The sequence below is a fragment of the Microcaecilia unicolor genome, chromosome 14 (assembly GCF_901765095.1).
Source record: "Microcaecilia unicolor chromosome 14, aMicUni1.1, whole genome shotgun sequence".
Classification (NCBI taxonomy): domain Eukaryota; kingdom Metazoa; phylum Chordata; class Amphibia; order Gymnophiona; family Siphonopidae; genus Microcaecilia; species Microcaecilia unicolor.
Window position 1 is genome coordinate 27,453,332 of NC_044044.1, and position 26,756 is coordinate 27,480,087.

The 26,756-nt window shown below is 45.6% G+C and overlaps 2 protein-coding genes across 5 annotated transcripts in view; one reads left to right on the plus strand and one right to left on the minus strand.

Annotated features, from left to right (window-relative positions):
- Positions 1-826: 826 nt before the first annotated feature.
- On the minus strand, positions 827-21,210 carry LOC115458115 (Fc receptor-like protein 5). Of its 4 annotated transcripts, XM_030187954.1 has the most exons (11): positions 21,136-21,194; positions 20,789-20,829; positions 12,429-12,472; positions 11,746-11,781; positions 10,160-10,453; positions 9,321-9,614; positions 8,577-8,867; positions 7,810-8,116; positions 5,827-5,934; positions 2,494-2,531; positions 827-1,453 (listed from the first exon to the last, which is right to left on the minus strand). In XM_030187954.1, the coding sequence occupies exons 3-8, from the start codon at positions 12,457-12,459 to the stop codon at positions 7,986-7,988; spliced, it is 1,077 nt and encodes a 358-aa protein (XP_030043814.1). In that variant the 5' UTR covers positions 12,460-12,472; positions 20,789-20,829; positions 21,136-21,194; the 3' UTR covers positions 827-1,453; positions 2,494-2,531; positions 5,827-5,934; positions 7,810-7,985. The 4 variants fall into 4 exon arrangements, with proteins under 4 accessions (XP_030043814.1, XP_030043811.1, XP_030043813.1 ...); XM_030187951.1 differs by lacking the exon at positions 20,789-20,829 and having other exon boundaries at positions 21,136-21,210; XM_030187953.1 differs by lacking the exons at positions 2,494-2,531; positions 20,789-20,829 and having other exon boundaries at positions 21,136-21,210.
- The window catches only part of LOC115458111 (Fc receptor-like protein 5), a 34,021-nt gene continuing 26,350 nt past the window's right edge, over positions 19,086-26,756 (plus strand). Inside the window, exons 1-2 of the mRNA XM_030187946.1 lie at positions 19,086-19,394; positions 25,535-25,630. The gene's annotated coding sequence lies outside the window, so the exon portion shown is untranslated. The remainder of the gene's footprint in view (positions 19,395-25,534; positions 25,631-26,756) is intronic.

The window sequence follows — 26,756 nt, forward strand, 5'->3', positions numbered from 1 at the left end:
TAGATTCCGAATCCATCTTTTTTTTTTTTTCCCAGATTGGAGTTGTCTAACTTTGTAGGACTATTTTGTCCCTCTCCCTTCCCCCCTCCAGGATGCTGGAGTTCTCAGCTCACCTGAGTCTACCTAAACTGGGTTTATTCTCTCCAACTCTCAATATATCATGGATTCACAGTTCTTGCTTCCCTAAGAAAATCAGGAAGCCGTGTGTTCAAGTTCTGTATCTTATCAGCGGGAAGGGCAAGGAGGGAAAAAAAACAGGACTGAATTAGTCTTTCTTGGCTGGCGTGGGCAGTGAGCCATCCAATATATGGATGAAGGAGTGGTTAGAAGAACTGGTATTCCTGGGCTTCCCTCAATAAAATGAATCTCTCTGGGATCTTTATCCAAGAAATAAACAATTTTATTGCTTCATCAATCATATTTCATGGTTCCTGATGTGGACAGTTACAAACTCTGTGTGTGAGTGAGAGAGAGAGAGAGAGAGACTCATACACACAACTCACATATATATAAAACTAGTAAAAAAAGGCCCGTTTCTGGAGCCAATGAAACGGGCGCTAGCAAGGCTTTCCTGTGGCCCCCCCCCCCCCCCCCCCACCGAACGCACCTTGGTTGTTAGTGACGGCATTGCGCCGCCGTGGCCGCCGTCGATGTGTGACTGTGGCCCCCCCCACCCAATGCACCTTCGTCGTCAGTGGGTGGCCCATTGCGGCGCCCTGGCCGTCGTCGATGTGAGTGAATTGCTCCGCCTCCGCCCTCAACGTCATAACGTTTGACGCGAGGGCGGGGCCCCGAGGCTGTGAGTTTCTTGGCTTCAGAGCTTCGAACTTACGAACCTTGGCTTCAGTGATGTCATCCGACTATAGAACGTTGAGGGTGAGTTTTATATATATAGATAACAGAATAGCTTTGGCATGATAACAGCTGTTCTTTCTGAAGTAGGTGTCAAGAGTTGGTCAAAGGAGGCAGTGGAGTTCCTTTTATTGCATAAGCTTCTGAGCTTTGCATTGATGCAATAACTGATTAGCTGAGATCAACATATTTTTTTGTTTCCATTGTCACTTTCTAGTAACCCAAAAGCAAAAAAAGCACATGTCCCAGTAAAACTGAACATACCTGAGCCACATACTTCAAAAGAGAGAGACACACTTAGGCATCGTGAGGTACCTTCATCACCAGAAAAAGTCTCTGTAATGCCAACATAGAACACATCCTGTGCTTAATCTTCCATGTTTTCTCTGCAGTATCCAAGTGAGAAATGTGACATGAAACCAGTAAAACTGAGCAGCTCTGAGCTGGTACATCGCAGAGCACTGGGACACATGGAAGGGACCCCACAGCAGCAAATGGATTGTAACAGTTCAGGTGGCCCCCACAAAATATTCTAGATAGGGGCAGAGCGCGTTGAGGTCAGAGTGGACACAGTGAGGGCTGTGTAGGCTATCTCCCCATCCTGCCATAGGAAAGAAAAACATATACATTAAATGTGAACACGTAGAGACACACAAAACAGTTACAAATCTGACTGCACAACGAAACTCGTGCATCATTTCTGAGAATTTTCTAAAGGTACCAAGTAGCAGAGTCTTTTCCTCAATGCCAGTGCACCATTCCTGGGTGAAATGACTAAACATTCATTTGTGAGCATACAAACCGACCGCTCCCAAAATGATTGGGAGTGCCAAACACAGAAGAAATGACCCCTCCTTGGACAGAAATGAAGGAGCTTGCTCAGTAGTGAGGGGGGTGGGGGGGGGGGATGGGGGGGGGGGTCCCTCAGTGCCCACTAACACCCACAGACCTAGCTCCTATGCTTGTGAACATATAAGCCACGAGAAGGTGGCCGCGACCCATGGAGTGAATCCAAAATGGAATTTGACTGAGGCTTCATGGCAGGATGAAGAATCAGAGAGGTTTAGGAGAAAATAAATGAAACGTGAGCTCGAATGGCCTGGCTGTTTCTTACAGTTTCAATGAGACTCAAGGAATACTGGAATTTCCAGAAATACCAAGAATAATTAAAAATAAACAATCTGCAACGTTTTCATCAGCCTGTAACCTGATGCTCTGTGCTGAGTGTGTTTAAAATAAGCAAAGTCGAAAATGTGGGTAAGAACTGAGGAAGGTTCCAGCATTTTCACCCTGGAGAGCTGTAGTCCTTGTAAATTTTCTTGAAAATATATATGGATTTGGTTTTCTTGATGTCTGTGACAAACATCAGGAGAAATTTCAGACAATAGAGAACCACTGACCTCAGCACACCCAGAACGGACCCATTGCGGCACCTAATCTTGCAACTAATTTCTAGATTTCCCCCGCTGCAGAAAATCCAAAGCACAGCTTTCCTCATCCCTTCCTCTGCTTGCAGCGCAGCCTTTAAGCACTGGTAAACTCTCAGGGACAGGGGACACTGCCAGGGCTGATCATTTGAAAAATGAGCCTGGTTCTGACATCCAGCTGTGACCTCTGAGGTGCTCAGAAGTTGTCCCTTACCTCATTTAATGCCGAAGAGGGCTTCGCTGCCTTTGAACCTGGGACGGGGAAGAGGAGAGCAGAAAAGGGGGTTAATATGAGCAAAGGGTATTTAATGAAACCATTCCTTTCTACCCCCCCCCCCCCATGTTAAAAACGAAGCAAATCCTGATTAAAGCATGAATTGAGGGCATGTCTTACAAATTGCAGTCTCCTGCTTTCTATACCCCAACTACTGTTTGTACTGGAGTCCAGCTCATGACGGCGCAATCGTATGGCAGAATATTCACTTATCAGAACAATCTTTTAATCTTCTGGATAGTAAATGGATTTAATATATTTATTTCATTGTTAAATCATTTTTCCCCCATGGTTGGTTCCTTATTAATTTGGTGACATAGAAATGCAGGCTAGGACAGCACTTAAACACTGTTAAGCCCACCTAACTTGGGATCTTGCCAGGTATTTGTGACCTGGATTGGCCACTGTTGGAAACAGGATGCTGGCTTGATGGACCTTCGGTCTGTCCCAGTATGGCAACACTTATGTACTAACCTCTGCTTAGTCATGGCTTAGTGGTGTGAGGGGTTACTGAGAGGACGGTCGCAGGGAAAGCGAGAGCGGCCCAAGAAAGAGCGAAGAGGCAAGCGCATGTCCCGTATGAGCAAGAAGCTCGCCCCCTGGTGGATAAAGATTGGGAGAAGGGAGGAAAAAAGGCTAGGAACTACCGTCCCCATAATGCATCTGACCCAGGGCAAGCACTGGTAGGCAGTGAGGGAGGAGGAACAGGATTGGGAGATGATCTCCAATCAGGGTGATGATGAGCAGCTGGGGGAGCCTGAGGCGGAGGAGGAGGTGATGGAATGGGATAGATTGGAAGAGTCAGGGGAGAGGGAGGAGGAAGGAATGGAGGTGTCTGCATGGGCTCAGACTAGAGGAGCCAAGGTGAGGGGTTTATTGGCTGCTGTCTTTCCTAAACTAAGGGGAATTGGAAGAGGTGAATTGAGGCAGCTGGGGAAGAAGCCGTGGCAGAAAGTAATCCAGAGCCTGAGGTGGAGGAAGGAGTGAAACTGCCTGCTGGGCAGCGGCGTACCAAGGGGGGGGGGGGCGGTCCGCCCCGGGTGCAAGCCACTGGGGGGTGCCGCGGTGCGCGCCTGCTCCGAGTTTGCTAAACTTTGTCGCTCGTTCGCTGCAGCTCCCTCTGCCCCGGAACAGGGAGCTGCAGCGAAGCGAAGTTTAGTGAACTCGGAGCAGGCACGCGCCGCGGCACCCCCCCCCCCCAGCGGCGTGCACCCGGGGGGGGTGTCATTTCGCCAGAGGGGGAGGAAGGTATCATTTAGCGGAGGAGGGGCACGCTGCACCCGGGGGGGGGGGCGCATCGGCGCTCTGACCCGGGTGCCATCCAGGCCAGGAATGCCACTGCTGCTGGGTGAACGTTGTCATCAGGTTGGCATGAATTCTGCTGGGGGAGAAGGGAAGATAGCCTTGAATTGCTGTGAGTTATATGCAATAAGCTGGAAGGTAAACCCAGCCGGATCACTGTGAACATTAACAAAAGTCAATGATTGAAATGTGAACTCTATGTTGCAAGCCAGAGGAGGGGAACCCTTATGGAACCCTGTGAATGTTAACAAGGGTTCATGATAAAGGGTGGAATAGTATCAAGTATTGCAAGAAAGATGAACTCTGAGAAATAAAGAGGAATTCTTTTAATGATGTGACTGGAGTCTTTGGTCATCCTTTGGGGAAATACTATCTATAAACCCCCGTGGGGGGGATCCCCTAGCTGAAGGAGGCTACGGAGGTGGAGGTCGGAATGGAGAGTTACACGGTGGCAGACGGAGCAGTTAACCTCTGGCTTTGCTTCTCTCTTTCTGGCTTAAAACTTCACAGTCTCCCCATTTCAAAGCTCTCAGGCCTCTTTTATCAAGCGTGCGGTAATGACGGCAAAGCCCATTCACTTTGAAAATGGCTTGATAAAAGGAAGCCTCGGTTGATTGAGGTTAAGAACCTCGGGGGGGTTGTGATCAGAAATGGACACAGTTTTGCTTTTACTCATAGACAGGCTGTTTTCTTCTGCAGAAATCTGTGGATTTGTGTTACCTGGAAATGAGAAGTTTCTGTTGCCGTGTACGCTTTCCGCTACCTCCCCTGGGAAGTCCATTCTGTGTACCCACCTCCCTTTCCCTGAAGAAATATTTTCTTAAACTACTCCTTAAGTTTCCCCGTGTGACCTCTCATTTTACAAATTTCATTGCTATGAGAAAGATTTGCACTATTTATAGCTTGGAGATCTCTGAATGACTCTATCGTAGGGATCCGCTTTTGGGTTGGGCTTTCATTTTCAGAAATGTTGTGCATGCAAAGAGTTTTACACATGCAAAACTTCCCAAATGAGTGATGTGCTTTAAAGTTGATCTGCACATTAAAACATTTTAATTAATGTGAGTTAATCAAAATTTAAAGGCATTAATTTCTGAAATGAACTGAAAAAAGTGTCCAAACAGCAGCCAAAAATTCTGAAAAATCACCAGAACACTGAATTCCTTTTCTGTCCATACCTCTTCTGTATTATATCTCCCCTTTTCTCCTCTTTAATTTTCTATAGTCACTTCTCTCCCCCATTCATTTGAGACTTTTTCAAAATTGCATTTAGTTACATTTAAGATCCTTCAGGCAAGATGCCTGCAGTGAGATCCCATGTTCAAATGTAACCAGAGCCTGATCCCCCCCCCCCCCAGGCCAGTAGCATCTCTCAGACCATACCATAGGCGGCAACTCCGTGGGTGCTCGAGCACCCCCAATATTTCACCCACCGGAAGTTCCCTTCGCCAGCCCAGAATTTTAAAAGTCCCTCCCTCCCTTCGACTTCCAGGGCCCCCCTCCCTCCAAATTTTAAAAGTCATCTTACCTCTTCGGGGTTACAGCGGCAGCAGCAGTGAAAAGCGTGCAGGCTGGGCGCTTAGTTCAGCCTTCCCTTCTCTCTCTCTCAGCTCTGGTCCCGCCCTTGCGGAAACAGGAAATGAGGGCGGGACCAGAGCTGAGAGAGAGAGAAAGGAAGGCTGAACTAAGCGCCCAGCCTGCACGCTTTTCACTGCTGCTGCCGCCGTAACCCCGACGAAGTAAGATGACTTTTAAAATTTGGAGGGAGGGGGGCCCTGGAAGTCGAAGGAAGGGAGAGGGGCCTGGTACTCGGAGGGAAGGAGGGCAGTGGACCTGGAATAACGAAGGAGGGAGGGAGGGCCTGGAACTCGGAGGGGGAGGGGGGGAATGCACCACCTGTAAAAAAAAAAAAAAAAAAAACATTTTCAGCACCCCCAATCATTTTGAAAAGTTGGCTCCTATGGACCATACCTTTCCTGGTACGCAGCATCCGGCAGAGGATTATAACCAGGAAGACAGCGAGCACCAAAATCAGGCCGGCTCCAAGCCCGATAAGCACCAGCCAGAGGAGCTTCCGAGCTGCAAATGAAACATGGTACCTGTCGGTGAGAGCTTACAACCCCATAAAAAAAACACATCCCTCTATACTTCTCTCCATGAGTGTCTAGCATTGTAGGGGGGGTACCAGACATGTGCTGGCCATGGCTAATCCTACCCTCCTCCTCGTCCTCCACACAGCTGTGTGGATACAGCGGGGTTGAATGAAATGTATAAATCAATAATGCTAATAACATACACACATTCACATTGATATATTTATTATCATTCATAACACATATAATAATTATTATTATTATTCTAAGTGGAGAGGACAGTTGAGCAGTAGATTAAAGTAGGAAAGGTTAGGGGTGTGGCCTAAGGGCACGACCATTAAAGTAGGTGGAGTTACAGCTATGAGCATAAAATTTTACAGCCATAAAAGTAGGTGGAGTTAAAACTGGGCGGGGCTACAGCTATCGATCGAAATGCAACAGCCATTTTTTTTTTAGTAGGTAAGATTAGAGGTGAACTCTGGCTGGACTCATTGTCTACAGCTTAAGCATCTGAATGCGACGCATGCTGGGTGTGTGATCATGCTACATTTAATTACAGGACACCGATTCTCTACGTACTCTGTTTTATCTGTATATTAACTCTTGGTATGACTTCTGCAACATTACTTACGCAGGTATAACTAGGAGTAACCCAAGCACCTATAAACCAGCATGTTGTCTACGCTCACTTAATGATAACAGACTAGTGTTCCCTAATCCCTCATGAGTAAAGTGGGAATCGACAAGGAATTCCTCTGGAATTCTCTACCACAATATCTTTGATTAGAGAGATGATTTGTTCGTTTTCATTCATCCCTAAATTCCTAAATTGTCTAATTCTCTTCTACTTACAGGCTGGGGTACAGCAGTGGGGAGCAGAGGAGTCACAGTGAGTATACATGGTTTTTGTCTACTGTCTTCTTCGGAACGATTGCATTTTTATGGCGTTCCTTTCTGTTTATTCTTTATTTTATTTGTAAAGCACTTTGACTTGTTCCACAAATTAAGCAAATATCAACTTTTTAAATAAACGATAAGCGATAAATGATCTATATACTAAGTATTTTTCCACATAACAGGGGAAAACCCTTGTTGTTGGAAAAATTGGTCTTCCATATGTCTCCCGGAGAAAAAGCAGATGGGTCCACACACCTTCCGCAGGGAGGGTCAAGAAGAAACAGCACGGGTGGAAGTGGGAATGTACCAAATGGCCAAGGCAAACAACGGTAAACTGATTCAAAGAAAAGACCCAACCAAGGGCCATGTTTCAGCTGAAAAGCCTTCCTCGGGGATCGTAATGGTTTCATATCAATCAACTTCACAGAATCATAAATCATGTAGAAGAGTAGGGTTCTTGAAGTGATGGATGTCACTTGTAAAAAGTGCACGTCCTCTGGCGTAACAAGCCGTCAGTTGAGCATGAGGAAGGCTTTTCAGCCAAACATGGCCCCTGTTGGGTCTTTCTTTGGGTCAGTTTATCATTGGCAAATAAACTTTTGGACGCTCTTACTCCATTGTTTGGCTTAGTCATTTGGTACATTCCGACTTCCACCCATGCTGTTTCTTCTTCCATACGTCTCTCCCATTGCCCTACGTAGACATTTGATCCAACGTTCAGATGGAGGGATTCAGATGTCCTATGTCGTCTAGACTCTCTCTTTTCCCCTCCATTTTTTGCTTGTGAAATCCCACAATGCCATGGTGAGACACACCTGAGCATATTTCTAGATTTAACCTCTGAGTCTATTTGCCTAGGTGACATAATTTTCAGAGGAATGAGTGTAAGTTTTACCCACTAGCGGTTTCACCATTAGACGGGTACCCTTTATATTTCCTGCCCCTCCCCCGAGTCTCTACTTACCTTCCACAGTCACTTGCCGGGGCCTCACTCCGAGGGGAGGTTAGCATTCTACCATGTACAATCTGCTACGTAATGGCAGGAATAGTTTCCCTCATGAGATGCATTCCCTTTCGAGACCCGGAAGGAAAAACGAAATTGCTTTCTGTCCCATTCAGTGGCGACCGTGGTGGATGACTTCACCATCCCTGGTGAAGAACATCACGATTTTTTTGAAGTGGGTGGAGCTGAGCAGGCAAGGTTAGGTTGTCACCATCTTCGACGCACCCATTAGATGGGGTCAAGGAAAACACTGGTGGGTGCAGGGGATCTGGAGTGGGGGAGATCAGAATGAGAAACATACATTCAATGCTTGGAGTGCAGTATCCTTTCAGAACAATGTTGATGGCCACAAAAGGAGCTTTTGTTATTCATCTCAGGTTGGTATCCAACTTCTAACACCATGACTGAAGCTTCCACACAGCTCATTCTCTATATCCGAAATATTTTGTTTGTCTGCTCGTTTGCCCCTGGTTCTAATTCCTACTCTCTTGCTCAAGAGGGAAAAAAAGTTAAGGGAAAGTTTCACACCTTATATTTCATTTCTTAGCCATTATATCTGGATCAGCTACTGTTAGAAACAAGATACTGGGCTTGATGGACCTTCGGTCTGTCCTAGTACGGCAACACATGTTCTTATGTCTAATTAGGTTTGGATTTAACACACAGGGAGAGGTATCGAGGCAGAGATAAAGAAAAAGACAGAAACACATAGTACTTTTCAAATATACCTATGACAACCACTGTCACTGGAGCGCTCGGGAGTGCAGGAATGTCCCGCTGTCTCTCGGCTATCCAGTAAATGCAGCTATACATTCCTGCAGTCAGATTGGTGACCCCAGAGATGACGTACTCCCTTTGAGAGACGCTTGACCTCTCCGTCACTTCTCTTCCATCCTTGTAAAACCTGTACCCAGTGACTCCGGCAGGGCCAGGCGATGCACAGCTCAAAGTCAAAGGCTCCCCTGTGATGTAGACAGGGTACTCTGGGTTTAGAGCGATGGAGGGGGCTGGAGGCTGAGCTGTAACGGAGGGAGACGAAAGCAGAATCCAAATTAAATTCCAGCTACTTTTGGGTTAGGTTATTTTTATTTTACAATGTTATGACTCGGAATTAGGATTCAGCTGAAGGTGACATGTCGGACCAAGTTCTCTTTGTGTAATATACAGACCTCTAGAGGCGTCTGGCTTCTTGAGACAGGCTTTGGGCCTGGTTTTTGGAGAAAGGATCTAGGCCAGGTTGTTGGTGGGGGTCCTTGATAGAGCTTTTCTAAACCCCTTTGCTTTGCCTTTTTGAAGGTGATCTGCCAGGGTGGTTCACTGCCCCTAGTAGGCCAGTAGAAATCTTGGCCTTCTATGATATTAAAGGGCCAGGCCCAAATGCATGTATGTGTTATTTTTTGGGAAGAGTCTGGGATGGACAGTTTCATAAAATAAACTGAAACCCTTTCTATGCATCATGCGGCTGCTTTTACCTGTGACTGAGAGGAACTGCCGGGGGCTCTCCATGGATCGTATTGCCCTTCCCCGCGCCTCGCTCCTGTAAAGACAAGAGTACCACCCTTCCATTGATTCTGTGGCTTTTCTGATCCTGTACGTGGAGTCGGAGGGGCTGCCCCCTTCCCTCGGCGCCTCTGCCCCGTCCTTGTAGAAACGGTACTCCACGACGCTGTCCGCCTTAGGGTGCACGCAGAACAGGGTGACGGGTTCGCCAGCGATGTAGGTGGAGCTTGGCGGCTCAAGGGAAAGAACAGGGGTAGGAAGGTGGTCTGGGGAAAAGGGGGGGGATGGGCAAAGGTGGATGAGACAGGGAAAGAATTAGTCAGATTGACAAAAACGTAGAAGTATTCCAATAAGATACGGAGCTTTGTGAAGGTTGTCCAAGAGACAGCACCTCATGCTGGTTAGTTTAAAATGCTTTATGATGCGTTAATAAGAACTACTGTCTCTTTTATAGTGTAAGGCATATTATCTTATCCTAGCTAGATTAGAAAAGAATGGGTATGGAAACTGATATATCTTAAGTTAGAAGAGATGAAGATGGCTTATTATGTTGATTAGTTCATAAGTGCTCTAGATTAGAAGACATTAAAATGCTCGGTGGGTGATGCCTCTTATGGTATAACAGACATGGTGACGTTTCTGTGGCAGAATGACAAATTGTTCACAAACGCAAACCCAGCGAAGGTGACTATGGTATTAGAAACACTGATTTACGTTGTTTATTCATTCGTTGTTTCTTTTATAGTAGATACTGTAAAGGATGTATTTTACGGTATAAGATACGCCACCTTGGACCAGAGCTTGTTCTTACCTATCACGTAGAGGACAATGGCAGGGCTCTCCCTGGATAAGACAGCCACCCCTGCATCCAACGTCCAGTATGCGCAGGAGTAAGGCCCTGCGGTTCCCTTATTAACACCGGCAATGGAGTAGGTACCCTGAGAAGGGGTGAAATGTCCTTCGGTGACCTTTGCTCCGTCTTTGTAGAACTGGTAGCCCAGTATACTCTGTGTCCCGGAAACACCGCAGCGCAGCGTGGCTGGCTCCCCCGTCATGTACACGACATAGCCGGCAACGAAGGAGAGGGAGGGAGGAGCTGGGGGAGCTGAAGGGATGAGGAAGAGGGTTAGCAAGAGAGGAAGGAAGACGAGGAATGAAAAAGCGTATAACACACTCTCTAAGAATGTTCATTAAAAACAGGAAGTGGGGGATGGGGGTTGCAGGAAGAGGTAATATATTCAAATAAGCAGGGCCGTGCCAATACAGTAAGCATGGTAAGCGCCGCAGGGGGGCGCCTGCCTTCAAGGGCGCCGCACCATCAAGTTGTATTTAAAAAAAACCCTTACTCCTCCGCTCCATCCCCGATTCCCCGGTGCTTTAAATTTACCTCGCTCCACCTCCGATGTCTGTGCAGCGTCAGTGAAAGCGCTGCCTGTCTGACGTCTCTCCACCAGCCTTCCCTTTGCTCGTTCGTTCCTTCTGTGTCCCGCCCTCAAGGAAATGATGTCAGAAGAAGGCGGGACACAGAGGGAACGAACGAGCAAAGGGAAGGCTGGTGGAGAGACGTCAGACAGGCAGCGCTTTCACTGACACTGCACAGACGTCAGAGCTGGAGGTGGAGAGAAGTAAATTTAAAGCGTGGGGGGCGCGCATGCGCGCGCACCAACTGATGGTTTGCAGGGGGGCGCCAGAGACCCTAGGCACGGCCCTGCAAATAAGGGCATAGAGGGGTATAAACTTCGTAGTTTGTAGGTACAATTCTAGCCACCTAGTCTTTATCTGTTGCATTTACTGTGCTACTATGTATTGAATAATCACTTATACATCAATGCGTGCCCAAAGTGGTGAACGTAATTATCATTAAAAACAATAAAACAAATGAAAAATATAAAAATGACAAAAACAGCAAACATACAAAACATTAAAAAGTGCTTTACAAGCTCATCTTCCCACTCCTAGATCAACCCTCCATCCCATTAATACAGAATGATGGTAAAGGCTGGGTCACCAACTGGTTCCATGTCATTAGGAACAGGCTGCGCCAGCCCTGGATTTACCCCGGGTCTTGTTTTTCCAAGCACCATTGGAACCAACTGAACACATTTCAGAAAAGCAACATCAGGGCTGCTGTGATGACCTGGTGTTAATAAGTGATTCTCTACTTTTGTTCTTGTGTGCAGGAGGAATAAAGATTTTGGGGAAAAATCTAGGCCTTTTTGCGAGGTGGTTTGTGGTGGCAGTGGTACCAACATGGCTGTCTCCAAGGTAGGTCAAGATCACCAGACCTGATTGGCTGACAGCCCTCCCAGTGACTCATGACGTCACAAGCTCTGTGCACAACAGAGGAAATGGTTAAAAATCAATCACTCAACTCACCTCAAATTCTAAGGCACTGACCTTTCACTGCTAGATCAAGGCACCCAATCAAGGACACTGCAAGAAAGGAAGAAAGGTCAACTTTTAAGGATGGACTAACTGGTGAAGAGAGGCTAATTATGAATTAATAAAAATACCGAGCAAGAAGTATCATGATAAACAGAGGTATCAAATGGACATATGAAGAGTAATTCTATAATGCGGAACCCACTGTAGATGTTGGTTATGGCGCCTACTTTAAGACTACTTTTCTCTATAGAATACGACCATGAATGGCCAAAAACACACATATGGAAAGGTGCCAAGATGTTAGTAAATACGCACATCAATGATAGAATTCAATACTGGCCTATTGTGCGCTCTTGCCCCTGTTGTGCCCGAACTCCACCAAGGTTCATGCCCTCCAGCAATGAGGGACCCCTTCAATACTGGCACCCACAGAGCTGGCTCCTATGTTGACTACATTTTCGTTTATCATTTACATTGTTGAATAGCAATATCAACAAATGTCACCCAACGGACACAGACTAACAAGACAAGTCATTTCTATGTAAAACAATGAAACCATGAACTTCTGTCTTTGACAGAAAGTGTTGACATCAAAGCAACACACCTGCTCTTCAATTTCACATAAGCTTGTGACAGAGTTGAACTTTTTTCATTCAAAGGCGCTCAAAGAAAGATCTCTTAACTATGAAACTCACCTAAGACCAGGGTGGATGTTGAAGGCAGCATTGTGAGAGAAAGCCTGTGCCAGAGAGAAGAAATCTTTAACTGTTGTGAAACGGAGGCAGTGTTACACAAGGCTTACTTCATATCTAGTAAACCATTGCTTCTACAAAATGTATATATTTGTTTTCAAAAAGTATTACAAAATGATAAAAAGAAGCTTTCTGGCCTCAGGGGGCGCCTTCCCCTTTAAGGAGCATGGGGTGTGTTTCTTAGCAGGATATATTCATGGCTGCCTTGATGTGTGAAATTCCTCCTTCAGGGAGGAGGTGGGACCCTCATCCTCACAGTAGATTTTATCCTTGGGTTGTGAGAGCCAAGGGAGAAGGGGAGGATTCTGGGGAAAAGACCATGGAAGTCTGCAGTGGTGGCTGCAGGACTCTGGGGTTACTTTCACTTGTAGTTGCGGAGATTATGTTTGCACTCCATCTCTTGCCAGCTGCGCCCTTGCACTTTGATCCTGTTGGGGCAGGGGCTACTGGGCAACCCAGTAGAGTGACTACAGAAAATCTATGCTCCTGGCCCAAACATTCATCTTTTATGACATTGTAGCCTGGAAGTCAAATGCATTAAAACAGTGTTCGTTCCATGTAGCCCCACATCCTACCCTGAAACAGCCAAACGAACAAAACGTTCCAGAAAGCCTTAGAAAATGAAGTGGGGAAAAAACATGGAAGAATAGCTTGACTGGATGAGGCTAGGCCTCTCCGGTACTATTTAAGCCACTTTGAGCCTACAAATAGGTGGGAAAATGTGGGAAACAACTGTAACAAACAAACAAATAAATAATTCCCCCCCCCCCACCCGCCTTTAGCAATCCTAAATACTTTACGCTGTGATGTAACCAGTTGCCTAAGGGTAACTCTTCCCTCTAAGATGAGCAGGGAGTCCTCCACCTACAGTCCTGCCAGTGGGTGGTGCTGTTTCACTATCACATTTTCAATAACGAGGGACAGAGCATTCCAGGGATCCTGCCTGTCTCTAGAGATTGAACACACAATATTGAAGCACTGCCCCCTACTGGTAGCAGTGCAGTTGGAGGACTCCCTTTCAGCACAGAGGGAACAATGGCTCATTTTCTAAAGGATACACACGTGTGTGTGTAGGGGGGGGCTAATTCCATAAAGCAAGAATTAACATTTACTTGCCAATAGTGTGCATAAATCATTAGAATAATGGCGTATGCCGGGGGGGGGGGGGGGGGGGGGGTGTTCTCAACCCAGTCCTCGAGACATAGCCCTTGATGAATATGCATGAGGTAAATTTGCATACAATGGAGGCGGTAGTGCATTTAAATCGGTCTCATACATGTTCACTGTGGATATCGTGAAAACCTGACGGGCTAGGACTGGGTTGAGACCCCCTGGCGCGTGCCCATGGAAGTGTGCCCCTAGGCATGGACAAACAAATGCAACTCTGTATATGCATCTCTCTCATTACGTATAGTTTGCAGTTCGGCAAACACATGGGCAGACCCTGGAGTGGGCGCACACGGTAGGAATTACAGGCATATCTGCAGAACATAGACACACACTTTCCATCAGCTTTACAGCATAATTACTCAGGCACGTGAACGTACATATAACCGGTTAGGCTAATATGTGCCAATCAGGTGCCCCCTGGAGGAGTGGCCTAGTGGTTAGTGCAGTGGACTTTGATCCTGGGGAACTGAGTTCAATTCCCACTGCAGCTCCTTGTGACTCTGGGCAAGTCACTTAACCCTCCATTGCCCCTTGTACAAAATAAAACCACTTTGAACGTAGTTGCAAAAACCACAGAAAGGCAGTATATCAAGTCCCATTTCCCATTCCCTTATGACATCACAATATCAGAAGTGAGCCAAGCAATCAAGCCATTGTGACATCACTGATGAGGTTGGCTCTTATTGGTGGAATGAGTGGAGGAGTAGCCTAGTGGTTAGTGCAGTGGACTTTGATCCTGGGGAACTGAGTTCAATTCCCACTGCAGCTCCTTGTGACTCTGGGCAAGTCACTTAACCCTTCATTGCCCCTGATACAAAATAAGTACCTGAATATGAATGTAGTCGCAAAAACCTCAGAAAGGCAGTATATCAAGTCCCAATTCCCCCCTCCCCCCTTCACAGTCACAGTTATAGAATTACCCCCAAATATATTGGCTCCACCAGTGTCACTTTGCACTGATTCACACGATGACAAGATAAATTCAGCTGTTCCTATTTATTCCCTGACCACTAGCATCAAGGATTTGGCAAAAGAACTCTGGGACAAAGTAGTGAAAAGGCACAGAAGAGAGGATGGGTGTAAAAGCACTTATCAGTCCTGAATATCCCTCAGAGCAGGGTCAGGATGATTATTAAGAAGTGGAGGGTGTAAAGCACATAGGCGCCGAGAGGGAGGGGGCAGGGGGGACAAAATTCCCCGGCCCAGGCCTCCAAGGGGGGCCCAGCGCCGCAGTCCCACCCACCCTCCGTCGTCGACCGTCTGCCCCCTGCATTGAAATCGGAGCGCCTCTCACCTCCGTGAAAGCAGCCCTGCAGGCAGCAGGGCAGCAGATCGCCTCCCTTCGGGCCTGCTTCGCTCCCCGTGTCCCGCCCTCGTCTGACGTGACTTCCGCGAGGGCGGGACACAAGGAGGGAAGGAGGGCTGAAGGGAGGTGTTCTGCTGTCTGCAGCGCTGCTTTCACGGAGGTGAGAGGCACTGCAATTTCAATGCAGGGGGCCCGGCCTGGTGGCAGACAGAGGGGGGGAGCGACTGCAGCGACCTCGGGGGGGGGTGGAGGGGGGAGCGGCAGCAACAACCTTGGGGGCGGAGCGGGGCGGTGGGGCAGCAGGGGCGGGGCGGCCTTGCCCCGGGCCTGGCCCAGTCTCTCGGCGGCCCTGGTAAAGCACCAAAGCTCTGTCTAGGTCAACCCCCCCCCCCCCCATGCCAGCCCAAGGGCTGTGCAAATTCTGCGGCTGCAAAGGGCACAAGGGAGATAAGATACACAAATATCATTCCCCGTTGGTTAACTCCCCTGCAGTGGCTGTGGCACAGTGGTTGGGGTGGGGTTTTAGATGGGGTGGTGCACAGGGTATGATTCTGGTTCAGGATCCTCCTGCCCCCTCCCCAACTGGGCAAGGCAGCCAAGCGGTCAAAGGTGGTCTGAAAGAGCTGCATGCTTCCCTGGCCAAAGTAGTCAAACTGTCATGTGACAACAATATCACAAGCATTCCACAATCTAGCCTCTCTGGTGGGGAGGCAGGAAGGAAGCCATTACGCAAGTATGAGTCTTGTATTCCACCTTGTTGGGCAAACCAGATGGCGTTTGACAAAGCACCTCATGAAAGACTACAGAGGAAATTGGAGAGTCATGGGATAGGAGGTAGTGTTCTATTGTGGATTAAAAACTGGTTAAAGGATAGAAAACAGAGAGTAGAGTTAAATGGTCAGTATTCTCAATGGAGAAGGGTAGTTAGTGGGGTTCCCCAGGGCTCTGTGCTGGGGCCGCTGCTTTTTAACATATTTATAAATGACCTAGAGATGGGAGTAACTAGTGAGGTAATTAAATTTGCTGATGACACAAAGTTATTCAAAGTCGTTAAATCGCGGAAGGGTTGTGAAAAATTACAAGAGGACCTTACGAGACTGGGAGACTGGGCGGCTAAATGGCAGATGACGTTTAATGTGAGCAAGTACAAAGTGATGCATGTGGGAAAGAGGAACCTGAATTATAGCTACGTCATGCAAGGTTCCACGTTAGGAGTCACGGACCAAGAAAGGGATCTAGGTGTCGTCGTTGACGATACATTGAAACCTTCTGCTCAGTGTGCTGCTGCGGCTAAGAAAGCAAATAGAATGTTAGGTATTATTAGGAAAGGAATGGAAAACAAAAATGAGGATGTTATAATGCCTTTGTGCGACTGCACCTCGAATATTGTGTTCAATTCTGGTCGCCCCCATCTCAAAAAAGATATAGTGGAATTAGAAAAGGTGCAGAGAAGGGCGACGAAAATTATAAAGGGGATGGGACGACTTCCCTATGAGGAAAGGCTAAAGCAGCTAGGGCTCTTCAGCTGAGGGGAGATATGATAGAGGTCTATAAAATAATGAGTGGAGTTGAACGGGTAGATGTGAAGCATCTGTTCACGCTTTCCAAAAATACTAGGACTAGGGGGCATGCGTTTAAGTTACAATGTAGTAAATGTAAAACAAATTGGAGAAAATCTTTCTTCACTCATTGTGTAATTAAACTCTGGAATTCGTTGCCAGAGAATGTGGTAAAGGCGGATAGCTTAGCGGAGTTTAAAAAAGGTTTGTACAGCTTCCTAAAGGAAAAGTCCATAGACCGTTATTAAATGGACTTGGGGAAAATTCACTATTTCTTGGATAAGCAGTATAAAATGTTTTGTACATTTTTGGGATCTTGCCGGGTATTTGTGACCTGGATTGGCCACTGTTAGAAACAGGATGCTGGGCTTGATGGACCTTTGGTCTTTCCCAGTATGGCAATGCTTATGTACTTATGACCATGCAGAGGATTGGCCAAGTGGTTAGAGCACTGGGCTTGCCATCCAGAGGTGGCTGCTTCAAATCCCACTACTGCCCCTCGTGACCTTGGGCAAGTCACTTAACCCTCCATTGCCTGAGGTACCAAATTAGATTGTGAGCCTTCCAGGGACAGGGAAATACCCAGTGTACCTGAACGTAACTCACCTTGAGCTACTACTGAAAAAGGTGTGAGCAAAATCCAAAATAAATAAAATAAAATCTTCCGTCATTCACTATCTTAAGAAAGCCCAGCTCGAGTCCTGTTTGAAGTGTGCAAAGAAATAGTTGGGAGGTTTTGCAGCCAGGTGGTCTGATGAAACTAAAATAGAACATTCTGTCCTGAATGCAAAATATTATATTAGACACAAAATCAACACAGCACTTTCCCCAGAGCTCAACAACCCTACTGGGTGCCAGCATCATGTTCTGGGCATGTTTGTCATTGGCACGGGCTGTGGCACTTGTCACCATCAAAGAGACAATGAATGTTGAACAGTGCAGAAGTATCCGTTCTGCCCTCTGCAAGAGCCTTGAAGCAGAGACAGAAGTTCACTTCTCAGCATGACAGTGACCCAAAGCAGCCAGCCAAAGCTACAGTGGAGTGAGAGGGAGTAAAGAGCTAGGCTAGAAATTCAGTGCCGCAGAAAATCAGCCCCAAGTGCTATTCTATAAATGGCACACACACTTTATAGAACAGGATTTAGTGCCAATTTTCATGCTTAAGTCTGGGCACCAGACTTACTACTGCTGAGACCTGGTGTAAATCCTGATAAAAGCAAAAAAAGGGAAGGAGAAACCTGGTGGAAATCCTGATGAAAGCAAAAAAAAGGGAAGGAGAAACCTGGTGTAAATCCTGATGAAAACAAAAAAAGGAAGGAGAAATCTGGTGTAAATCCTGATAAAAACAAAAAAAAAGGAAGGAGAAATCTAGTGTAAATCCTGAGGGAAGCAAAAAAATGGAAAGAGAAACTTGGTGTAAATCCTGGCATCCAAGCTGGGTAAGGAGACCCATCATTCTATATTATTGTGCGCAAATATTCAGAATGCCCCTGATCTGCCCTTGCCCCTCCCATGACTATAAAATTTATACACTCAGCGTTATAGAATAGTGTGCAGCCAGATGCGTTCGCTAATCCTAATCGGTGTTAATTATTGTCAATAATTTAGTTGTTAGCATCCAGTGATTGATGGTTAACAGTTCATTAGCCAATTAAGTTACGGGCACATCTTGAGAGCGCACCCAAATCTGGACACCATATATAGAATCTGGGGATAGACGTCCTTGGGTGGTCCAACCGCAATCCAGTCGAAAATGCGTGGCATGACTTGAAGGCCCTGTGCATCGCTGCTTCCTGAGGGACCTGACAGAGCTTAATCAGCTTTGCACACCACAGTGCCTTGATCTAAGACAATTTTTTCTTTGCAAAGTCGGTGGGACTTTTCTGACCAGACTGCCAGTTGTTAATAGCTGCCAGATGTGCTTCCACAAGTCTGGACTTGGGAGAAGGATGGACACTTATCCAGCTGTTCCGTTTCAGTTCTGTTTTGGGGTATATACTTTGCCACCCCCCGGTAAAACATTTCCCCCCTGACAAGTGTTTTAATGAATAGGGAAAACCTCATTACATTTGACATGTCAATGCAACAAAATGTGAAAATGATCTGTTGTGCTTTGCTCACGTTATACAGAAGACAGAATAAACCTTCTGTCCCTGTTTATATTTCTGGTCTGTGACAGCCTCTCTGCAGCTTCCTTCTGTTTTGCCCAGATAGAAAGACTGTTTGCTCCCTCTTGTCCCCAGGGAGTCCTAAGCATGGCCAGATTGTTCTTGTCACGTAAAGACACGACTTCTGGCTGGCAGCCTGGTGGAGGGCTGGTGCTGGATTCCAGCCTCTGAGGGTGAATTAGGGTGGGGATTAGGGCTCATGCTGGGTAGGGACATTGTTTTCAATCCTCCTCGCCTCCCGGTTCCTGTCCCCCCCTTCCTCAGCTTTAAGTCAAAACAGGAAAGGAGAGCAGAGAACAAAGTGGAGGAAGGCCAAGAAGAAAAGCTGATCCAAGTTCACCAGCTCAGGAAACTGAGCAGGAACAAAAATGTACCTAGGCAGGAGACCTTCTCCAGGAGGCAGGCCGGCAGAGTTTTCTGGGCAGACCAGCTCCAGATGTTTGGGGCCTGCTGGCCAGGTCTCCTTAACAGGGCAGGCTGAGGCTCACCAACTTTTCCAGTGGAGGAGAAGTGGCCCTGGTGATTAGAGGGGTGAACTGAGAACCAGAGAAGCCAGGGTTCAAATGCCGTCTCTGTGCCAGACACATTTCTCATGACCTTGGACATGGTTATGGAGTGGCAGACTTTACCATACTAGGCTACCGTCCCCCACTTCCTCAGGTATCCGCTCAGATTGTACACTCTTTGGGGAAGGAACTCATCGAACGTGAGTGTTTATCACCTCTGTACCCTACTCAAAACCCACCTCTTCAATGTCGCATTCGGCACCTAACCATTATACCTCTATTCAAGAAATCTAGACTGCCCCAACTTGACATTTCATCCTTTAGATTGTAAGCTCCTTTGAGCAGGGACTGTCCTTCGTTGTTAAACTGTACAGCGCTGCGTAACCCTAGTAGCGCTCTAGAAATGTAGTAGTAGTATCGTGTTGCATGTGTCCGATAGTGTTATAAAAACAATTATTAATCTAGCAAAGGTAACAGTTCTTAATTACTCTCCCCAGAAGGGATCTGGTTCCCCCTAAGGCCGCAGGTACTAATATGATTTTTTTTTACTATTTTCCCCCAGATTCTTGCGTGCTCAAATTAATTAAGCAGCGAGCCCTTAACCATTAATAATTGGACGCTAAAAGCCAACTGGCACTCGTTATAAACTTTGCACGTGCATCTGGCTACGTGGTATTCTGTAACGCGTGGCGCCTAGCTCTACTAGCGAGGGACTGAAAAGGGGGCAGGGTTGGGGGGGCGTGTCGGGTGTTCTGAAAAGTTGCACCACGGAATTAGAGAATGCGGCTCATTGCGCCTAAGACGCACGCAGGCATTTACGCCAGGTTTCAGCAGGCGTAAGCCTGGCACCTAAATTAGTCGTGGGCTAAGCGAGATTCTGTAAAGGACGCGTGCTCCCTTTATAGATTGTGCTTAGGGCTGATTTTTTTTTTTTTTAAGGCGCTGATTTTGTGCACTATTTATAGAATGACCTTCTTTGCGTCTTCGAGGAGAAATGCTTAGCCCAACTGGCGCATCTGGCTCGAAACATTTCAATCAGCAGGTGAGCTGGTCATCAGTTGTTAAACAGTAAAGCACCTGGCTGGTTACCGAGTTTCCCCAGTCTGTTTTTTAATTCCCCGCTGCCAAACTTACCAGAACATATCTGAAATTCCTTGGGCGATGCAAGTGGAAGGAGCGGAAAGGCCTGCAACCTTCTACGGGCTGGTTTGGTCGGTCTTTACATAGTTTTCTAACTGGAATGCAAGTGGGAAGGCATGTGCTAAATAATATTATGTCAGTTATTAAGTGTTATGGCGTTTAAGAGTGGTTGTTGACAGCATTCAAGTTAAGGCTTTAGTGATAGTGTGTTTGTGTGCAGGTGTGGTGTGCACTCTCTCCGTACCCGCCCCTGCCAAACAAACAAAAAAAGTAACCAAAATGATGCTTTCAGGAAAAAGCCGGAAAGGTTCTTTCTGTTTACCTGGATAGAAAAGGAGCCCTACTCAAAGAAGTATTTTGGTAACTACCACCCCGGGTTACTGTAGGGAGAAACTGGACTGCAAAGTGCAGGATATGTTTTTGTCTACAGTGCATTTCCCTCAAGGAGTTATACCTGATGTGATGTCACAGCTGTCTGGGTGCCCTCCTCAGCACCTGAAGAGATACCTGGAGCTTCAGTTTAGCTGTCCAGTGGCTGAAGGGCATCAACGACAGGCTGAATCAGAACTACCCCCACACCCACCCAAACAGGACCAAAACTCTCAAAATACAATGGGGGACATAGGGGGTTTAAAACCAGGAGTTTTTCCTGATCAGCAAGGGCTGCCAGGTACTGGAGAAACCCTTTGAAACATGTCTGCTAATCCCATCTGAGTGTCCAGACTCTTCTAATTACTCGGTAGAACTTAATAAAGACAAGAACTTGGTAATTACTTGAAAGGAAGGGACCAGGCATCTTACCTTTGGTGCAGGGATCCTGATAATTGTAGGAACATGTCCTCCTCTGAAGTGCAGAGCAGAGTCCGGATGGAGGGGGTGTATGGATGTCTTTGGTCTTCTGCTAAGGGAGGGGACAGAGGGGGTGGTAAGACAGGGAGGGGCTCTACAGAGAGGCGAAGGGACCTGGCCGACAGGGATGTGGACAGACCAAGACCTTCTCTATAACACACCCAAAATTATGGAATTCCTCTGCCCAGGCTTAGATCTTTAACATGGCGTTTGAAAGATCGGATATTTTGTTCTGCTGTTTCTGCTAATCCTTTTAATCTAACTTTGCATGTTGTTATTATTGTACACTGTTTTGATGTTAATTATTTGTAGCTTCATTCATTTTCTTTACCTCTGGATTTATTTAATTGCTTTTTAATACACCGATTTTTATTTTATTTATTGCTATTTCATGGCAGCAATAAGTTTTTTGTATCCAACTTGGAAGCATTTTGTATTGAAGAATAATGCATTTGAAGCTATGGAGAGACAGGGCTGTACTATTGATCCACTGGCTCCAAAATGTAAAACAACACAACAGAAGCATAAAAAACATAAAATTAAAAAAAATAAATCCCAGAAATGACACAGGAACAACAACAAAATGGAGTGAAGTTTAGACCCCAAACCAGAACAATGGTGACAATTGGTTTACTGATCCAAGATGCGAATTATTATTATTATTTGTAGCATTTGTATCCCACATTTTCCCACCGATTTGCAGGCTCAATGTGGCTTACATTTGCCCTAATGGCGGTTTGCCATTTCGGGTACAGAATTACAATGATATTGTTTTAAGGTGCATACATATATGGTAACATGCATGGAACATAACATAATGGAACAGATCATGGTATATATATACACCGTGTGCATACATACATACATGGTGAAGAAGGATAAACTAAGGTATTGTATGAAGGTTCCTGAGCAATAAATTGGATTGTAACATACATTGGGTCATCAACTATAGAGAGACCCTATTCAACATAAGGTTAAAGTGATGTTGCTTAATCGTTGACATCAAAGAGGTAGATCAGTCATATGATAAGAGTTCGTTTTGTATAGATCGTGTATAGTGTTACTATTTAGTATTTAAGATGGATGTTTACGGTAGGCCTTCTTGAAGAGATCTGTTTTCAGTAGCCTTCGGAAGATGGTTAGGTCTTGCGTTGTTTTTATGGCCTTCGGTAGTGCGTTCCATAGCTGCGTGCAGATGTATGAGAAGCCGGTCGCATATGTGGATTTATATTTTAGCCCTTTGCAGTTGGGATAATGGAGGATGAGAAACATTGCGGTGGTCCAGTGTTAACCACCCAAAGATCAAACAGGAAACCCTCTGAGGTGAGCACCTTCCTGTCAGACTGGGATCATCTGCTTCCCTGGGAGGAGCCGTCACCTACCATGTGCAGAGAAGGATCTGATTGGTTCATTTTCTGTGTGCACTTATGATGTCATTTGTGACATCACATCCAGTATTCCATGAAGGTGAGAGGTAACCACAGCTACTTCCAGGGGAGGGTGAGGGGGTTTTCAGGCTTGAAAGTGGAACTTATTAGGGGGATGCATAAATTGTTTTTGACCCAGTAGTTTTCTCCTGGTCCTTTAGGCTAAAGCAGGTTGGAGAAAAGACGGCTGAGGGGAGATATGATAGAGGTCTATAAATAATGAGTGGAGTGGAACGGGTAGACGTGAAGTGTCTGCTTACTCTTTCCAAAAATACTAGGACTAGGGGGCACACAATGAGGCTACAAAGTAGTACATTTAAAACAAATCAGAGAAAATGTTTCTGCACTCAACATGTAATTAAACTCTGGAATTCATTGGTAAAGGCGGTCAGCTTAGCGGGGTTTAAAAAAAGGTTTTGGACAGCTTCCTAAAGGAAAAGTCCATAGACTATTATTAAAATGGAACTTGGGGAAAACCACTGCTTATTTCTGGGATGAGCGGCATAAAATGTTTTGTACTCTTTTGGGATCTTGCCAGGTATTTGTGACCTGGATTGGCCGTTGTTGCAAACAGGATGCTGGCTTGATGGACCTTCGGTCTGTCCACATCCTGAAACACTCAAACCCTTAGGCCAAGGACTCCTTCAGTGCCTGGATGAACCCCTCCTCACAGCTCCTCTGCCTTATGGATGCCTGGAGTTAGCCTCTACCGGGAGACAGAATCCTGATCCTGGGTTAGAGTGACATCCTTTTATTGAAGAATTTATGTATGTAATGCCTGGAAGCTGACATTTTTGAAGAAAAACGGAATAAAAAGAGGAGAAATGAAAGGAAGCAAGTCCTCTGGGATTCTGGAAACCAGGATATTGCTTCTCCACCCCCAATGGTAGGAATGTGGGTGATGGTCTCCCACACCCCTCAGAGGGAATGTTGGACATTTCATTTCAGCTTTCATGCAACTCCCTTTATTTCAGGTTAGGTTATGTCAACAGTGGCCCGAGAAGGAATGCCACACTGCAGCTTAGCTGAAATGCCCTTGAAGTTTCACTGGAGGCAGAGAAACAGGACTCTCACACTTTGTAGAAAACATTGTTACACGGTTTAAGAGGACGTACAGCGACCTTCATTCCCAAAGCATTCTGGAGGCATTAAACCCTAAAAACACCCACCAAGCCTTTTAAAATTTTAATTTGGAAGGCCCATAATTTTCTCATCAAACCCCCTCCAAAAAAAATCTGTGAGGTAGCAGCAAGTTTCGATTTCTAATCATGCGCATACTTTAAAATTCTGAGGGGTAATTTGCACTTTGTCGTTATGATCTGGGCACCTGGGGAGAATATCCTGAAAAAGGTGCAGAGCTGTACATCAAGTGAAACCCGTAATAGTTCATGTAGGTTGATATTAGAGAATGACACGGGGACGAAGTTTGTCTCCATCCCCGCCCTGTCCCCACAGGTTCTGTCCCCGTCCCGTCCCATCCCCGTGGGCTCTGTCCTCATCTGCAGAAGCCTCAAACACTTATGATTTTATATTTAAATCTTTTTATTAAAATATCAAAAGGAACAATATGCTGTGCAACTGTTGTGTAAATTACAAATAGAGAACAATAATAACAATGAGCAGCTGTAACAACCCTCCTTCCCACCACCACCCTCTACCCTTCCAACCCTAACAATAGGTGATTTCTACTACACCAAGGAATCCTAATTCACACTGTTAAAATGTCCAGTTCTATTAGCCCTAGAGGGGAGAAATATGCCCTATGAAGCACTGTTATTCATCCACAGATTAAAAATCATAAGAAGTCATCAAAAATCTCAGGATTCAATCTAGCTCTCCTGTCGTTCACAGTCCTTCCTGGAATAGAAGTTGTCTTCTTAGAAGATGCGCTGGTAGCAGGATGTACAGGATCCCCCATGCAAATTTTGCTAGTTGTGTGGCCACGTTTGCTTGTTTTCCCCAAAAATCAAAATCACTTAACCATAAATAGCAGTCCAGTTCATTAACAGGCTTCAAAGTAGAAAATGACACGGGGACAAAGTTTGTCCCTGTCCCCGTCCCTGCCCCGGCCCTGCTAGCTCTGTCCCCGTCCCCATCCCCGCGGTTACTGCAGTTCCCCGTCCCCGTGTCATTCTCTAGTTGATATCTCTCAAGCTTATGCTGCATTTGAACTTTGGATGCCTTGAGAATAAACTCAAAAAATCCCCCCCCCCCCCCCCCGTACATAGAAAGTATATCAGATACCTAGAGAATTACACAATCCTGTTAACCGTTAAACTTACTTCAGGTGGCAGGCGTGGTGGTGCTGTATCTGAAAAACAGAAGTCGGAAAAGATGAGAGAAAATGAAACGGAGGTAGCTTTATCACGTGCCCCCTAGTCCTAGTATTTTTGGAAAGCGTAAACAGACGCTTCACGTCTACCCCTTCCACTCCACTCATTTACTTGTAAGAATTAATATTTTATGAGTCTTCCTTTGGAATTTTTGAAACGAGGTCGCCCAATTCTTGACATTTTGGTGCAGGAATACTGATACCAATATAGCTCATATCTATTTATGCATTCTTGTATCTCACTATTATCCAAAGCAAGTTTTGGTTCAAAGTGGCTTACAATTTACAGTGTGGTTACAGTGTTTTTACAGTTTCAATTAAACAGGACGTGTGGCTTGTGTGGTTAGCTGTAGAATTTTTTTAAAAGGTGCGCTATATACCACTAAGTCCCTAAATAAGGGTTCAGTGTGTTTACAGCATAATACAATTGAGTTACTTAAAAACAGCAAAATATTAATACTTCCTAACAGTGTAAAAAACATTCTAGAAAATGATAATAAAAAATATTCATAAAGAAATGACCATTTAAAGTCAAAAAGTTTTAAGTGTTTTTTTGGAAACCTAAATAACTCGACTCTGTTCTAATACTTAGGGGAAAGGGAATTCCAGAAGGAAAATGCAGAAGAAGAGAAAAGGGTGTCAGCCATTCTGGAAAACCACAGGAGGATCAGCGAATCGAAACAGAAAGGTGGTATTCTATTCCTCCGCTAACAATGTTTTGGAACATCCCTGTCATGCTCAGATTTTTACTAGTGTCTATTAACTGCAATAATTTGATTGTTAACATCAATTTATTGCAATTAATTAGCACATACTGTAAGCCAATTAATTTGTGTGCGCATCTTTGATCAGGACCCAGAATTTATCCAGTAACACTGAGATTCAGTGTTGGTACTCAGAGAGCTATCTGGGCAGGCTAGGACTCCTGTATATCTAGCCATATTTATTTATTTATTTTTATTTATTGCGTTTGTACCCCACATTTTCCCACCTATTTGCAGGCTCAATGTGGCTTATATAACGTCAAAGGCGTTTGCCCAGTCGGTGGATAACAAATACAAAGTATATTGATCGTATGAGGTATAAGTGGAGGGTCGGAAGGGATGAAGATTGCATGTTGTCCTTCGATCATAGTCATGCTGTGTTGGTAGGTGAAGAGGGTTACGTGGGGTCGTTGGGGTAGGTCTTTTTGAAGAGGTAGGTTTTTAGTGATTTCCTTAAGTTCAAGTGGTTGTGGATTGTTTTCATAGCTTTTGGGAGCCCATTCCATAGTTGTGCGCTTATGTAGGAGAAGCCGGCTGCGTAAGTTGTTTTGTATTTCGGTCCTTTGCAATTTGGGTAGTGTAGGTTTAGGTAGGATCTTGACGATGTGACTTTGTTTCTTATTGGTAAGTCTATGAGGTCTGTCCTGTATCCTGGGACTACGCCGCACATGATTTTGTGGACTAAGGTGCAGATTTTGAAGATGATCCATTCTTTGATTGGGAGCCAATGCAACTTTTCTCGGAGGGGTTTGGCACTTTCGAAGCGTGTTTTGCTGAATATCAGCCTGGCTGCTGTATTTTGGGCGGTCTGGAGTTTTTTTTTAATGAGTTGTTCTTTGCAGCCCGCGTAGATTCCGTTGCAATAATCTGTATGGCTTAGGACCATTGATTGTATTAGATATCGAAAAGTTGCTCTTGGGAAGAAAATCGAAAAGTTGCTCTTGGGAAGAAAATGCCCAAATACAAACATAAATACAACCAGTGAGTTTGGAAACAGCAAATTGAAACTTATAACAGGACTACCATGAAACAGTATCATAAAAATAAATG